General features: G+C 41.0%; 2 protein-coding genes across 2 annotated transcripts; one reads left to right on the top strand and one right to left on the bottom strand.

Moving 5' to 3' along the window:
- The first annotated feature begins 510 nt into the window (after nt 1–510).
- On the top strand, nt 511–7,144 carry slc3a1 (solute carrier family 3 member 1). The gene is made up of 10 exons (XM_030748836.1): nt 511–940; nt 1,645–1,824; nt 1,941–2,086; nt 2,248–2,373; nt 2,649–2,768; nt 4,879–5,003; nt 5,423–5,624; nt 6,127–6,309; nt 6,446–6,571; nt 6,676–7,144. Exons 1-10 carry the CDS (start codon nt 511–513, stop codon nt 7,105–7,107), a joined length of 2,070 nt encoding a protein of 689 aa, XP_030604696.1. The 3' UTR covers nt 7,108–7,144.
- Nucleotides 7,145–7,266: 122 nt separating this feature from the next.
- prepl (prolyl endopeptidase like) lies at nt 7,267–15,374 on the bottom strand. Its single transcript, XM_030748835.1, has 15 exons — nt 15,057–15,374; nt 12,879–13,007; nt 12,509–12,575; nt 12,219–12,399; nt 12,012–12,100; nt 11,780–11,906; nt 11,486–11,702; nt 10,867–11,058; nt 10,486–10,698; nt 10,192–10,367; nt 9,751–9,967; nt 9,441–9,590; nt 8,936–9,062; nt 7,874–7,962; nt 7,267–7,390 (listed from the first exon to the last, which is right to left on the bottom strand). The coding sequence occupies exons 1-15, from the start codon at nt 15,183–15,185 to the stop codon at nt 7,313–7,315; spliced, it is 2,181 nt and encodes a 726-aa protein (XP_030604695.1). The 5' UTR covers nt 15,186–15,374; the 3' UTR covers nt 7,267–7,312.
- Between the last annotated feature and the right edge of the window lie 171 nt (nt 15,375–15,545).

Genomic DNA, 15,545 nt, shown 5'->3' with positions numbered 1-15,545 from the left:
ATGCATTTATGTTTGAGGAATCAGGGGTGGCTCAAGACTTTTGCACAGTACTGTAGATGTTGTATTTAGGTCCTTGATTGAATTTTCTAAAAATGAAAGAAATGGAGTAGCTCTTGAGTTTTTGAAATATTCTTTATAATGTTGGTGACAAATAGAGTTCATAGATCCCACACCATTTAGTTAAATCAGGTGTATCTTTATCGCCCACAGTATTAAAAAGCATCTTGCACCTTGGTGTTTGTGTTTCGTTTATAAGGATACATTGTGGTACAGAAATAGCTGATGTGTTAACACGGTGTGCTGCGCAGAAAGGAAGGGGGGGCGGGGGGGGGGGGGGGGGGTAATCTGTAACCAATCCCATCAACTCTCCGCTTTCCCGCATTCCACAGGTGTGTCAGACTGCTCTTTGTACCATGACCCTCTTGTCTGTAGTTACTGTGGGTACACTGAGTCGCTCATTGTGTCTGAGGAGAGCTACAGCAACCAGCGAGGTTTGTTATCAGAAGCAAGATGAGTTTTAGAAAAGACTCCGACAGTATGGAGCTTGGGGAGTGCACCAGAAACCCGGGTTATAAGGATGCAGACAAAGATGGGTCAGCAGCGGGGGACACCACCAGCGTCTCCGACACCGAGGGGAAGCGGGACTCCATCGGCGTGAAGCGGGTCTCGGACGAGCCAGATGAGTACAAGCAGCTCAAACCGTACGCCGGGATGCCTAAGGAGGTGCTGTTGCTGTACTCCTCTAAGGCCCGGTACCGAGTCCCCCGAGAGATCCTGTTCTGGCTAACGGTGTGCTGCACCCTGGCACTGTTGGCAGTCACCATCGCGGTGATCGCACTTTCTCCGCGGTGCCTGAGCTGGTGGCAGGCCTCCCCGGTGTACCAGATTTATCCCCGGTCCTTCAAAGACTCCGACGGGGATGGGGTCGGAGACCTCAAGGGTAAGATATCCCGGACCATCAAGGTAGTTTATAATATTTTCATTAGTTTGTAATGTCTGGAAAATAAATATTTGTAAAGTAAATATTATACTCAGTTCCACTTTTAAGGAACTTGGAGCATTTCCAAATTATAGTATATATTTAAAACTACTGTACTTTTAACACCACTAGGCTATATTAAGAATACCTGACAATATACTACAGTTATTATAGATTTAATCATAACTGAGTACTCTTGAAATCCTGCAAAATTGCTGATTTTGCCTTGCCAGATAAAACCCTCTGTGTACCAAGCTCCATAATTCACTTGTTTTACATTGTAGCAGCCTTACTTAAATTCTTGTAAATCCACACAGTATACACCATGTCCTTGTGGATTTTTCACCCTGTCAACCTAACATTTGCTCTTATCAATCGCTTACAACTGTTCAGCAAAACAGGGCTAAATTATTCACTTTAACTATTAATAATAAACTATACAGAGGAAATGACAAAACTACATGTTTTTAGTGGTTAATTTTTAATATAAAATGCTTGTTTTTTAGAGTAAAATGACTGTGCTCTCCTAGTATATTATTTCCTAGAATGATTTACAAATGAATGTTGTCGGTATTATGTTTTACTATCCAAAGTCCTTGAATTTATCAAGACTGTGAATTTTAGTAATCATGTTAACAGTACATACGGTATCCCCACTCTGAAAGGGATTAAGGAGAAGCTGGATCACTTTGAATACCTTAACATCAAATCCATTTGGATCAGCCCTTTCTACCGTTCTCCCATGAAAGACTTCGGGTATGATGTGGAGGACTTCCGGGATATTGATCCACTCTTTGGAACCATGAAGGACTTTGAGGAACTCCTGGCTGCAATGCACAACAAAGGTGTGTACTTTGAATACCCTTATTTATATGTCAATGCAAAGTTTTGAGGGTAAGAGGGTTTGTTAACCAACAGGGTGCATGTCTCACTAATAAATACCTGTCTTCATTTTTGCCAGGTTTGAAGCTGATTATGGATTTCATTCCCAATCATACCAGTGATCGACATCGCTGGTTCAACTTGAGCCGGAATCGAGATCCTCACTATGAAGATTATTACATCTGGGTCGACTGCAAACCAGACGGGCCGAAGCCTAATAACTGGGTTGGTGCTAGTGCTGTTCTTTTTCTACTTGCTGTATATTTTGGTCTTTTGCACATTTTCAGTGAACCGTCATTCATGCATTGTACTAAAAAGGTGCAATGTACCAAAATATATTTATTTATTAATGAACTGATGAGATTTGTTTCCCATCTTGCACTTAGGTGAGTATTTTTGGGAACTCGTCGTGGACATATGATGAAGTTAGAGGGCAGTGCTACCTCCACCAGTTTCTCAAGGAGCAACCAGACCTGAACTTCAGAAACCCAAATGTCTGCAAAGAGATAATTGTAAGATTACTGTTACACACACACACACACACACCTAGATTATACATTAACTTACACCAGTTAACCATGTGATTTTAACTGTGGCTGCACACAGCACAGAATAAAACATAAGGAAAAATATACTGTACCTGAACTTTTCTACTCAACTATCCTTTACTACACTAGAAAGGAAGGCTTATTGAAATACAATAATAAGAAATGGCAACAAAGAGCACACTTTTCCCACATAATGTAGACACTAGTTTTATTACTGTATTTCTTTTCTTTAATTTTAGGATCTTATTCGTTTCTGGCTGGAGAAGGGAGTGGATGGCTTCAGGATGGATGCAGTGAAGCACATACTGGAGGCTGCACACTTGAGGGACGAACCACAGGTGGATCCAAACATGCCACCAGTGAGTGTTGTACTGCACATCTAACCTCACTTGGTTTTGTTGAGCTCAGCTAAAGTGACTCATCTCTGATGGGCGCTGCTTGTGTCAGGCAACAAAATCTGCTGGCTTTGTGCAAGCTGCTGTTTGCCCTCACACTGACTCGACAAAGATGGTAAGGCTCATCAAAACAGCTGACGTTTTCATTTTCAGTAGCGAGAGACAAAGCAGGTGTAACAGGTGAGCAGTAAAATGAGCTATTGTTTACTTAAGTCTACCTAAACTCTATTAGGTAAACTTTTTTGGGTACACCTTGCCAGTACAGGGTTGGACCCTCTTTTGCCTTCAGAGCTGCCTTAATTCTTTGTGGCATAGATTCAACATGATGTGAAAGCATTCCTCAGAGATTTTTGGAAAAAGGTGTTAAGCCTCTGTCTCTACTTCTACTGTCATTATGGGGCACAACAGGCCTAAAATATTAAACATAATTTTATTATTCATAGCTTAATTTACCCCCACGATTGGGCTCATTTTGTTCCAGAGCCACCACTGTTGAAAAAAGAAAACCAGAGCCACTTTTTTTGGGCTGAAGCAATCACAGGTTTACACATTCGGCTTCATCAACATGTGATATAACTTTATAACCTGAGATAAGCAGCTTTTGATATGAAACTGATAACATGTGTGATGCCAATAAAAGTACCGATGGGCAAAAAGCTTTTTTCTTCGTGTGAAAAACTTCTAAATATATCTACTTCATCCATAAGTGTCTTCCTTCCACAGTGAATGAAGGAAAAAAGGAGGAAACAAAGGAAACTGCCAACTAAATTTAGGGTCAAATGACAAAAATTGTGCATGGTTGCTCAGATACAGGCGGTGGATTTATTTAACGGCCCATATTACCTCCCCTCACACTACCACTAAACCTACAACTTACTACCTTGTTTGCATTGTGGTTTACTAAATTGACAATGTTGCTGACAATGTCCCATTAGCCCATAATGCTTTAATGAGATGGCTACGAGTTGTTAGGCCTGGCTTGTCATGTCTGCTGCAACTTACAGTTATGCATCCATGATTTTATTCTATTGACTTACATAAGATCTGAAATGTCAGAGTCCAAAATTTAACGATCTGACCCATGAAAGCAGCGCTGTGGGCAGAAGCAGCGTCACTGAAGAAGCACTTTCCATCGCTGGTAGAACAGGAACAATCAAAAGCTGAGTGGGACAGTTCACACTGTGCATCATGTATCACTGATTAGTTATCTCTAGCATGTGACGGACGCACTGTTCGTAAAACATGCTGAATTAAGGTCAAAGAGGCTGAAGTTATTTCTCACAGAGGAAAGATTAGAAGCAAAGGAGCATATTTTGGTGGATTAGCAAGTCACTGGAGTTTGCTTATGACTGCAGGGTAAAACCATAACAGTGGGACTCTTTTATTCACTGTTGACTGAGAATAATACCCACAGATTTGCATTACAGCTACATTTACAGTCTAATCAAGTTTAAACAGGGTGGTAATTTTTAAACAAAACAACAGTAACCGTTTGACAGGCGTATTTTACTAACCAGTAGATCTACAATTCTGCAGTTGAGAAAGACATGTAAAAGTTAATAAGTATATGAAGAATTTTACCAGCTTTAGTGGTTTATTGCTGGTTGTACCTTTAAAGTTACAAGTTTCTACAAAGCATTGTGCTTGCTGTTGGCTGAATGACTCACTTGATTGACATTAGGCCAGTTTAATGGCTTGAGATTATCCTTTACAAGCAGACAAAGGCATTGGTATGATTTTAGAGGTGTGACATCACTGTCTCTGAAAAGAGTAATGAAGACTGAAACAGATCTATGGCTCATTCCCTTAAATCTGTAAACCCAATGCTTTGCACTCTGGTAATGCCAACAGTTGTCCAGTGAGTCAGATTTCCTCAGTGGCTCCATAATTAGAATTTAACAGGATGATTTTTTTTTCTTCCTGCATCTTTCTTGCACCAACAGAATTAGAACAAAACTGTAGTTGAGCCAATATTCACACGTCACACCTTCTGATTACAGAATTCAACACGAATGAATTCAGTGTCACTAAAATTGCATAAATGCTACATAACCTCATACACATTTCTCTCCAGGAGTTGGTAACTACAGAGTGGGACCTCCACAGTGACTACACCACCAGTCAAGTGGGCTTGCATGACCTACTGAGAGAGTTTAGGGCAGAGATGGACATCTACAGCCAGGAGCCTGGTAGATACAGGTAGGGAAGTGATAAAGTGCATTCAATATAACTATGGTAGAAAATGAAACTTATAATGCACTTACCTGCTTATTTTTTACTGTAATTATGTCACAGTTGCCTTTTTTTTTTTTTAAAGAACCTTGTGTATAATATTGCAACAAATGTGAATCCAGTGTTTTGCTTACAAAATGCAGTAATGTCCAAAACCATTTTAACAGTTTCATTAAATATGCTAATAAAATTAACTTGAGATTTAGTGTAAAGATGAAATAGAAGAAATGGATTTCAAATAAGGACACATTGGTGTGGGATTAAAAAAAAAAAAAAAAATCTGCTTAAAGACAATATGCTGACATTCTGTGTCAAAAGGTCCACATAGATGGCTAAGCTTCATTGTGTGTTATCACACACATAACAAATTCCTGCTGTGCTTGCAGGTTCATGGTGACAGAGTCGTATGATTATGAGGAGGTTGATAAGACCATGATGTACTACGGCACCCAACTGCAAAAAGAAAGTGACTTCCCCTTTAACTTTTACCTGCTGGATCTACCTCACAACAGCAGCGGCGTGTGGGCTAAACATCTGGTTCACCTCTGGATGGGCAACATGCCCAAAGGAAAATGGCCCAACTGGGTGGTGAGTCCCTACAGTCGTGTTTATATACTCATTTCTTGGCTTCTTTAAAAAAAAAAGAAAAAAGAGAATGATGTAAGTATTTGCCTTACAAAGATGTTTAAGGGTGGTTATTGTCCTCTGTCACAATGGTTAAAAACCACAGGATCAAATCAAGGTTCTATCAGTATCAGCAGTGGCAAGTACTGCATACAGTGACACATAACATGCAGAAACCCTCCATCATTCATCAGAATGGACTGCTGAGTCATTCTTCTCACACCTTTGCTTTATAACCACAGGCCTTTTGTGGTGGTAGTTCTGCCAACAGTAACACTAAGCAATCATGTTTGCCAATTCAAAAACACTCCAATAAAGTTGAATCATTAGCAGCTGATTAAAAGTAAACACTTTTTACCTGTAATTTCTTTTGATTAGGCACAAAGTATAACCCTGCCTCCTTCTGTCCTAATTTCTCATTCACCTCTACACCATGTCTTCTTTTTTCTCTTACTGCCACTCTTAGGTTGGAAACCACGACAGGTCTCGAATTTCTTCCAGTGCCGGTCGGATCTACGTTCGTACCATCAACATGATGCTGCTGACCCTTCCAGGCACGGCCACCACCTACTATGGCGAGGAGATTGGCATGGAGAACATTAACGTGACGGCAAGTCAGATACAAGACCCAGCTGGCAAATACAATACGGTCGGTACTGTGCACACACTGAAGAAACCTTTAAACACTCAATGTCACACATCTGTGTCAGAGGTGCTTAAAAATAACCAGTTTAATGTCATTTTAGAAATAACAATAAATAGACATACATATGCTTTCACTGCAGAGTGCCAGTCGGGACCCTGAGCGTTCTCCAATGCAGTGGAATGGTGACATGAATGCAGGTTTTAATGACAAAACTAATGTCACCTGGTTGCCGGTACACCCTGACTACAAAACCGTCAATGTGGAGGTACAGGACTCTTTTACTAATGTTCAACTTTGAAGAAAAATCTGACCAATGTTTTCTTATGTTTATCTTTGTCTGGATCCTCCTCCCATTCCTTCCATTTCCAGGTCCAGAAGGAAGATGACACCTCTGTTCTGGCTCAGTACCGTTACCTGAACACGCTGCGTCAATCGGAGCTCCCCCTTAACCGTGGATGGTTCTGCTACATCCACGCTGATGCCAATGTCTTCTCTTACATCAGAGAGCTTGATGGGCTTCAGCGAGCTTTCCTCATAGTGCTTAACTTTGGTCAAGAATCAGCTATCACAGATCTCTCCTCTGTTCATGAGCTACCGGGCGAGCTGAAGGTGCTGATGAGCACAAACAGAGTCAATAATGGCAAAGTGTTCCCAAAGTCTCACATCCAGACAGAAGCAGGAGAGGGTTTGGTGATTCAGTACTCCACCCACACTCGGTTTAATCCCAAACATCCCGAAGAGTGCTACATCTCTGAGAAGGCTTGCTATTTGGAGACCATAGGCATACTTTATAAATGTTAATAAGATTGGATCTGAATATTGAATTATTGCTGTTTCACAGAAACAATGAAAGCATTAAGATTATTCCTTTGTGTTTCCTCTAAAAGGCAGTTATTTCACATCTTAAAACATATAATTACTGGTATTTGGGTACCAGTCTGTGATCCCAGTTGTTGTGATCAAAGATGCTCTGTTTTTCCTGTCTGACTGCTTCTTCACAGCCTCGCTATCTTCTCCTCTTCCGTGGAGGCCGAGGAGGGTCCAGGCCTAGTTCCGTGTACAGAAATGCAAGCTTGAGGGCTTCCTTTGTCAGGGGGAAAAAGTACAGACACGATTTATCCATCAATCATCACCCATTCAACTGCATTTTAAATTTAAAATGCTAATTATAGATTATGTATTAGGGATGCGTTGATCAGATTTGGCTGTTTATCACACATGTATAGTATATTATGGTGCATTTGAAATAAACAAAACCACATTGCTAGATACCTTTACTGGTAAAAGGATTCATTGATTTAACTGACTTTGTGCCTTAATTTTAAAGCTGTTGGACAGATAGTGGAACACTTAGTAATAGTCCACTTCTTAGCATTGACGTGCATTCTGATTGGATATTAAGAGCCACTCATAATTTTCAGCAATTAAAATACCTCGTTCCAGAAAATATTTGTGTCTAACTTGCAGATCTGTTTGAAAGCAACAATTTAAAATGTTTGTCTTTAAAAACCTGACAAAATAAAAATACTATTTTAAGACCCTTACAGTTTCAAGAGAATTAATTTACCTCCTCCAGCATTAGCTCAAAGTCTTGTGGTCCATGGTGATTTGCTCCAGGTTGGATATTCATAACTATGTTTGGTGCTGGTTTACGCTCTAAAATAAAAAAGTAGACAAAGAGATTCAGAATTTTCTTTAAAATGTTCCTGTTCTCTCCTCTGCTTCTCTGTCCATTTCCACCAAAACCATCTCTTTCTATCCTCCCATCCAATACCCACCCCTCTCATCAGCCTTTCTCCATATTATCCCCCCTCCCTGTCTCTATGGTCTGGACTGTTTCACAAGTGCGGTCTTGACCTTGACAGCTCCCAGTCTGTGGTGTCTAATCTCTTGCTCTGATACACTATCTCTTTACCATGCTAATGGGCCTGCCCACCCGCCTGGATGTGTCTATGCCATCAGCACTTTATCAAAGACTCCAGAGAACAGAGAGAGACAGATTAGGGAGACATATACACACACATACACCAGACAGCTAAGCTGCCTGGTGTATGTGTGCATGAACAACAGAAAAGTGAGAGAGGGTAACGGAGAGAGATAATGTGTGCATTTGAAACAGGAGCAGAGGAGGCAGTGTGAGAGAGAGAGGGGTGTAAATAAGGAGTACCACCAACGTGGTGAAGGAAGATTATAAGTGAGAGGGGGAAAGAGCCTGTCAGGGGGAAATGAGAGCAATTAGCTGACACACACACACACACGCACGCGCAAGCTTTTCTACAAGGTGACCTATGCTACACTTTGGTCATGAACTTCAAATGCTGTTAGCACTTCCCCTGACAGACAGCTATACATCTGTTACTGCTGCCTCTCCTAACACGCACACCGACACTGCTATTGGAGGATGACCCTGTGCTATTAAAACCTCTGATCATGCAGAAATTACACCTAAAAGGATGAGGACAATGTATGCTGGAACGTACACAAAGATAAATGCACACACACACACACACACACACACACACACACACACACACACACACACACACACACACACACACACACACACAGAAAGAGGTACTCAGACACACATTTGTACAATATGGCTGCACACGTGGAAGTGATTAAGTACCTGACTTTGGCTTTCCAATGAAGTGTGTGTGAATAGCTTTCTTTAGTTGTTCAGTGTATTTGAGGACACCTGCCAGAGGAACCCTGGTGTCACCACTGTAGGCTGTCAGCAACATCGATGGGTAATGCTGACACACACACACACACACACACGCACACACGCACACACACACACGCACACACACACACACACACACACACACACACACACACACACACACACACACACACACAAAATGAAACACATTTTAAATAACCTACTGGTAAAAATCATAATGTAAACTAAAAAAAAAGGCAATTACTGTATGTAACACATTGCAAATATAACTGGAATACAACCACATAGTCAGATTGAATCTTGGATACCTGCTCTGAGCATCCATTATTCAACAATAATTGAGGTGTTTGAAATGTGCACATAGATGAATAAAATACTGCAAGTGGTTACAAAAGGAAAATACCATTTTCTGTTAACCCAAAAACACAGCTGCATTTTCTATCCATACCTGAGGAGTGATGTTGTGAAGGGGACAGTAAGAGGTGATGATATGTCTGTGTTCTGGGTTTCCCACGGGGTCCCCCCATTCATCTCTATCCTCTAAAGTTAGAGGCAGGCTGGGATCCTCCATGGTTCCCAACACATCCAGAAACGGAGCCTGAAAACAGGGAAAGGCATGATTTTGGAAGTGTTTTGAGTCATCTTTTACTATAACTAATTACAGACTCAGTCAACAATATTATTTCTTTTTGAACAATAATGGCAAAGTTGCACTCTGAGGCGCAAGTACAAAAACCTTGAATTATTTAATTCCTCACCTGCAAGGTGACAGCCCGCATCATGAGTGGGTGTCTATTGCACAGAGCTCCCACTGGCACGGCGCCAGCACTGCAGGCTGTAAGGGTAGCGAGGGAAGGGGAGGAGACTCCTAAGGAAAAAAGGTGATGCAGACAGGCTTGGAGGTCCTCAACTCCTCTCTGCTTCCCTTCCACACATGCTTGTCTATGCCAAGAAAGGCCACACTCCCCTCCACCTCTACAGAGTGTAAAGGCAAAGAGCACGTTTACTTCAACTCTTGGAAAAAACAAAATACATACTTAGCTTGCCCTATAAGGCACTGTCTGTCATTTCACTACAACTACATCAATATACAATCAATGTAAGTACAGATTTTATTCCTACAAAGGATGTCTCTCATTAGTCAATAACTTTCTGAGCCAATCAGGTTCGATTAGCTTGCTACAGAAGTGACACAATACCTGATGTGACAGTAGGCCAGAGCCCAGCCCTGCTCCAGCAGCAGTTTTTTCTCTGGGCAGAACTCCATGTTAAGATCTCTGCCATAAGCTCCATAGACATGAACCAGCAGTGGCACCTGTCTCAGATCCTCCACAGGTACTGTATGAAACAGTGTCACTGGGACCATGGTTCCATCCTACAAGAAATAAATCTATGAAATGTATTATGTGTGTGCCCCTCTCTGTGTTAGGTGTTGATGCTTATATCCCTGCTGATATTGTCTTAGTACTTGTGCAACTTTCAAGTTTCCTCACTTGGCTGCAGGCCTCCAAGCGGGTAGTGATGTAATTATCTTGGTTCTCTGGGGAGGATCCATCTTCAGTGGCTGATAAGAGGTGCCCATTCTCGGGGTATAGACAGTATGGAACTGGCGGATGGACTGGAGATGATATCAGGAATTCTAGCATATTTTTTTGGTCAGCCAAGCCTGGTTTCTTGGTTTCGATGGCACAAGCCCAGGAGGGAAGCTTTGGTATGAGTGCAGAAATAAAACATTATGAGAATACTAAAATATAAACCCATATAATGACAGAAAGTCAAACCTAAGAACAAACAAAAGGGGGTGGAAGCCTCATAAATCATTAATGGCAAGCTAATAAGCAAATAAGTATGCAAGAAAACGCTGTAATATTTACCTGTACTATGTATGCATTCTTGGGACGGATCAGTGGGACCACAATGAGAGCAAGTTCACTAACTGGCGTTCTTGCAACCAGCACACAATGGTCTCCAATCACATCCATATCTTTAATTGTAGTGCCAGGTTCAGGGGTAAACAAAGACACCCAGGAGTCCATTGATGGCTCTGAGAGAGGGGCCTGAACAACCTAGAAAGTAAATGGAAAGATACATCTGCTTGACCAAAAAACTAAATGACATAGTAACCTGAATAACCATTTTAACTTCTAACATTTTGTAGTTTTCCATGTGTATTTGGAGACAAACTGATCAGTAGGTAACAGTAGGAACATCTCCCATAGGTACGCACTACACTGCATACAACACAAGCACAGTAATCTGACCAATCAAGCCTCAGCCTGAACACAAATTATATGCGGAAAGTTCTCCCAGTCATTGTGTATTTGTATTTGAGTATAGTCTGTATTATTCATTATCCAGGATTTCTTGGTGACAAAGTGCAATCGCACATATATAAACATGTTAGCTCTTTTAGAGCATAGACATGTATATATGTGTTCAGGCTGAGGCTTGATTGGTCAGATTATGTGTATGTGTATGTACTGGAGAAACTACCTGATATTCTTGTCCAAGCCTTGTATTAGCCAGTATAATAAGCCGACTTCTCCAGTGCTCGACGTGGTACAGGAGGTTGAGCCGGCGTGTCTGAACCACAAATGGCTCTACATAGGATGCTGCTGTATCACTTAACAACACCTCTGAACTTGTCCTGCTGTTACAGTTGATGGTCAGGATCTGTCGGTCTCTGGTCAGGGCAACCTCCACAAACACACTGGGGAGATGTCAGTGTGTCAATTAGAGATGGTGTGGGAGCAGACACAGCTTACATGCTGCATTGCTTACACTTACTCAGGCTGCATTTCCTCGTACACGGAGGTTATCCCGCTTCCACTGGAGGTCAGATCCAGACGAAACACTGCGCTGGAACGTAGACCCTCCAGAGTCGTGTAAAATAGTACTTCATCTGTGGCCCACTCTTCACACATGCACACAATAGTATAATATTTTAAGCAAGCTAGGGCTTTATTATCTGTAACACAGCTAAAATACATTTTTACAAATGCATATACCAAAAATTTACCAAAGCTGAAGACTTTCTCCAGGGTTAGTATTATGCGCGGGGGATCCAGAGGTAGGAATCTTCTGCTTTCAAGCCTCACAACCACACACCTGTTTCATCACAGAATACGCGTCCTCTTACTAATTAATTAAGTGTAATAATTTAGAATTGAATCAATGAAAAAAAAACCCTGCTAAAATAAATTAATCTCGATTCTGTTTGATTTACCTCAAATCTTCTGTGTGACAACATTTTAGCGATGCTGCAAGATGCTTTTCCTGCGGGGACAGACGGATTCTCTGGACTGTCCACTGAAATCTTTTCTTCCTTTTATTATTTTCAAGTCCTGTCTTCTCCAACCCTCCAGAGATTTGGCTTAGATTTAACACCTGCTCTGGCTCCAGCTGACCTACAAACAGAAGAAATAAGTTGGAAAGATCCCTAATGGAGGACTGCATAAAAAGTTGCACATGCAGTAACAGAGTAATTATTAGAATTCACTCATATTTGCTGCTTACTCTGCCTCTTGTCCATTCTGTAGATGCCATCTTCTTCAGTGAAATATAAGTGGTGATGCCCAGAGACCTTTGCCAAGACAAATAACAGTGAACTGTAAAAACAATATAACTGAGGCTCCAAAAATCCTTTTCATCTTACACAAAATACAAAACCTGTGCTCTACAAAGAAAAATACTGCAGTTCTTTATATGATGGGTCATATTATAAAAACTCACTTGCTGTCCTACATCAGGAAGGCAAATAAGTCATGCATATGATTTATTTTATTAAACAAATTTGTAATGCTAATTGTTGCCCATCAATCCCACTTAGGAAATATTCAAAATCATTATAAAATGGTTCAAATCCAAAACAGAAGGCAGCCCTCACCACTGAGTGATCAGGTATATTGGAGAACCTGCGGTATGCTTCCTTTAATCGCTTCCTGAAGTACTTCTGTAAGTCCTTGTACCGCTCAAGTCCAGAGCTGAGATGATCAGCTGATGACAATGAAGCATCCTGAAATTTAAAAAAAACTTTATAAATTACTCAAGGACTTTATATAACTGTAACAGTAACCTCCATCAGTAAGGGCCATGGCTGTTTCAACATTCCCATTTCCTCTGCACAGGCTGTGAGAGCAAAACGGTGACCCCTAAAATACACTGCAGCTTATAAACTCGCGTGAAGCAGTGCTGAAAAGCCATCTTTAAAAATGTGAGGTATTTTAATTTGACATTGCTCATTTCTTAAATTATAATATAGTGTACTGCGAGAGTCAGAAATATGAAACCTTCTGTATTCACCACTGCACTACTCTTCCACCTATTCACTGAGGAGTCACAGGCCTTCTGCGTAAGCAAAGCACGTTGTAATATGTACTTACAGTGTGAGCAATAACCAAATACACAAAGAGCTATGTTCAGCATGTCATTGGTAGATAACCTGGGTGCCTAACAATGATGGCTGTCTGTCCTAAATTCTTCCCTGATTACACTGTAAGTAAAATTAAAGTAAAATTTAGTTGTAATGACCGGCAATGGGGTGATATGAATAGTGTGTAATGGTAAAACCTAATACATTTACATTTCTTTCAACAATTATTATCTGTTACTTGTTCTTTGTTTCAATAATACTAGAAAAAAATGCATTTTTAAAGTTTTAGCTAAATTCGAGTCAATCCCTGTTACAATAAACTATTATTTTAACATGACTGTTTAAAAATACTGGTGGCTCCGTAATACTTTGATAAACAAGAAATTACAATGAAGTCATTGTCAGGGTGTTTTTGTCATCCTTATTTACACCCATGCTTGTTTAAAACAAAATATAATACAGTGTAATTAAAACATTTTAGGCAGAAACACTCAAAATCAAAGCCTATTATGTTAAAAATCAAACATCTACATTATTTTTGTGCTCATAAATGTCCCCATGTGATTAGCAATGAAGCAGGTGGAAGAGAGCCTGGAGAGGTGGAGGTATGCTCTGGAGAGATGAGGAATGAAAGTCAGTAGAAACAAGACAGAACTGAGTGAATGAGAGGGAGACAGGCTGAATGATGAAGAAGAGAGTACAGGCAGGTACAGGCAGGGTGGAGACAAGTGTCAGGGTGATTTGTGACAGATGGGTAGCAGCAGCAGTGAAAGGGAATTTTTACAAGATGGTAGTGAGACCTGCTATGATGTATGGTTTGGAGACGGTGCCACTGACAAAAACACAGGATGCTGAGCTGGAGGTGGCAGAGCTGAAGATGCTCAGGTTTTCATTGTGAGGGACCAGAATGAACAAGATTAGAAATAAATACATCCGAGGGACAGCTCAGGTTAAGTGGGTTGGAGAAAAAGTTGAGAGGCAAGGCTGAGATGGTTTGGACACATGCAGAGGAGTGATAGTGGATATATTAGACAAAGGATGCTGAATATGGAGCTGTCAGGCAGGAGGAGGAGAGGAAGACCACAGATGATATTCATGGATATACTTAGTGAAGGAGGACATGCAGAGGGTTGGTGTGACAGAGCAGGATGCTAGGGACAGTGATAGGCTGCGATGGAGGCAGATGATCTGCTGTGGCAACCCTAAATGGAGCAGCCAGAAGAAGCAGAAATGTCCCCATATGACTTTAAATTATTTTTGCCAAACTAATGCTCTTATTAAAAAAAAATGAAAGTAATGACAAATTCATGGCAGTAAATAAGTTTATAAATATATGGCTGGGGTCAAAAAGGATCCCATTTGGAAGCTAAGCCATTTTAAAAGACTTAACCATCTGGAGAAAAGATTTTCAGGCATATTTATTGGAATCTTGGACACACTCATTCATAACAAAATACCAAACAAAAAACAGGTGTTTGCCAGCACAACGTGCCACATCTAGGGTGTCCGTTTCAGCCCTGTGCTCTTATCTGTGTCTCCTTAAAAGACTAGTTTAGTCAACTCGACAGAGAGACACGGTTTTCAATAATAAATGCGCTGGCGTTAAAAGCGAAACATGAGAACGGAGAGTAAGCCTGCCCCAAGCCTAAGGTAAGTAAAAACAGCATCTTTAACGCTGAATGAACTCCTTACCGACGAGCAACAACGCTGGAGGGACAAAGAGAGCCATGTTATCCGTTTCCAAGCTGTTAGCTCCCAGAACTTTACCCGAGATGGTGTCAGGACACGGGCAGATGGACACAGCAGGGACATCATGGTCATTACAAAGATTTAACCAATAATGAGCCACATTTACAGGTGAACAGGCGACGTTTACTATCAGCTACTGTTAAGTTATATAGTTAACGCATTTTACACGGCATATTTCGCTCTGTAATTTTCGCTGTCTTGTTTTGAATTCACCATTCCGCCTCATACAGCAGCCAGCCACAACATTTCTAGGCACATGCACGATTTCCTAAACAAAAACCCGCTTGATGACGTAGAGAGCAACGCCAGGCAAAGCTAATCAAACCCGTTCGCAGGCACCCGTGAGTTACAAGTGTACAATCGAGCATGATCGTTTCGGCAAATTGATAAGAACGCCTAGAATTGCAAAAGTGTACGGAAGTAGCATGCATC

This window comes from Archocentrus centrarchus, chromosome 15, assembly GCF_007364275.1.
Source record: "Archocentrus centrarchus isolate MPI-CPG fArcCen1 chromosome 15, fArcCen1, whole genome shotgun sequence".
In the NCBI taxonomy this organism is placed as follows: domain Eukaryota; kingdom Metazoa; phylum Chordata; class Actinopteri; order Cichliformes; family Cichlidae; genus Archocentrus; species Archocentrus centrarchus.
Note: the sequence above shows the minus strand (reverse complement) of the source record. Positions and strands in the feature narration are given on the sequence as shown.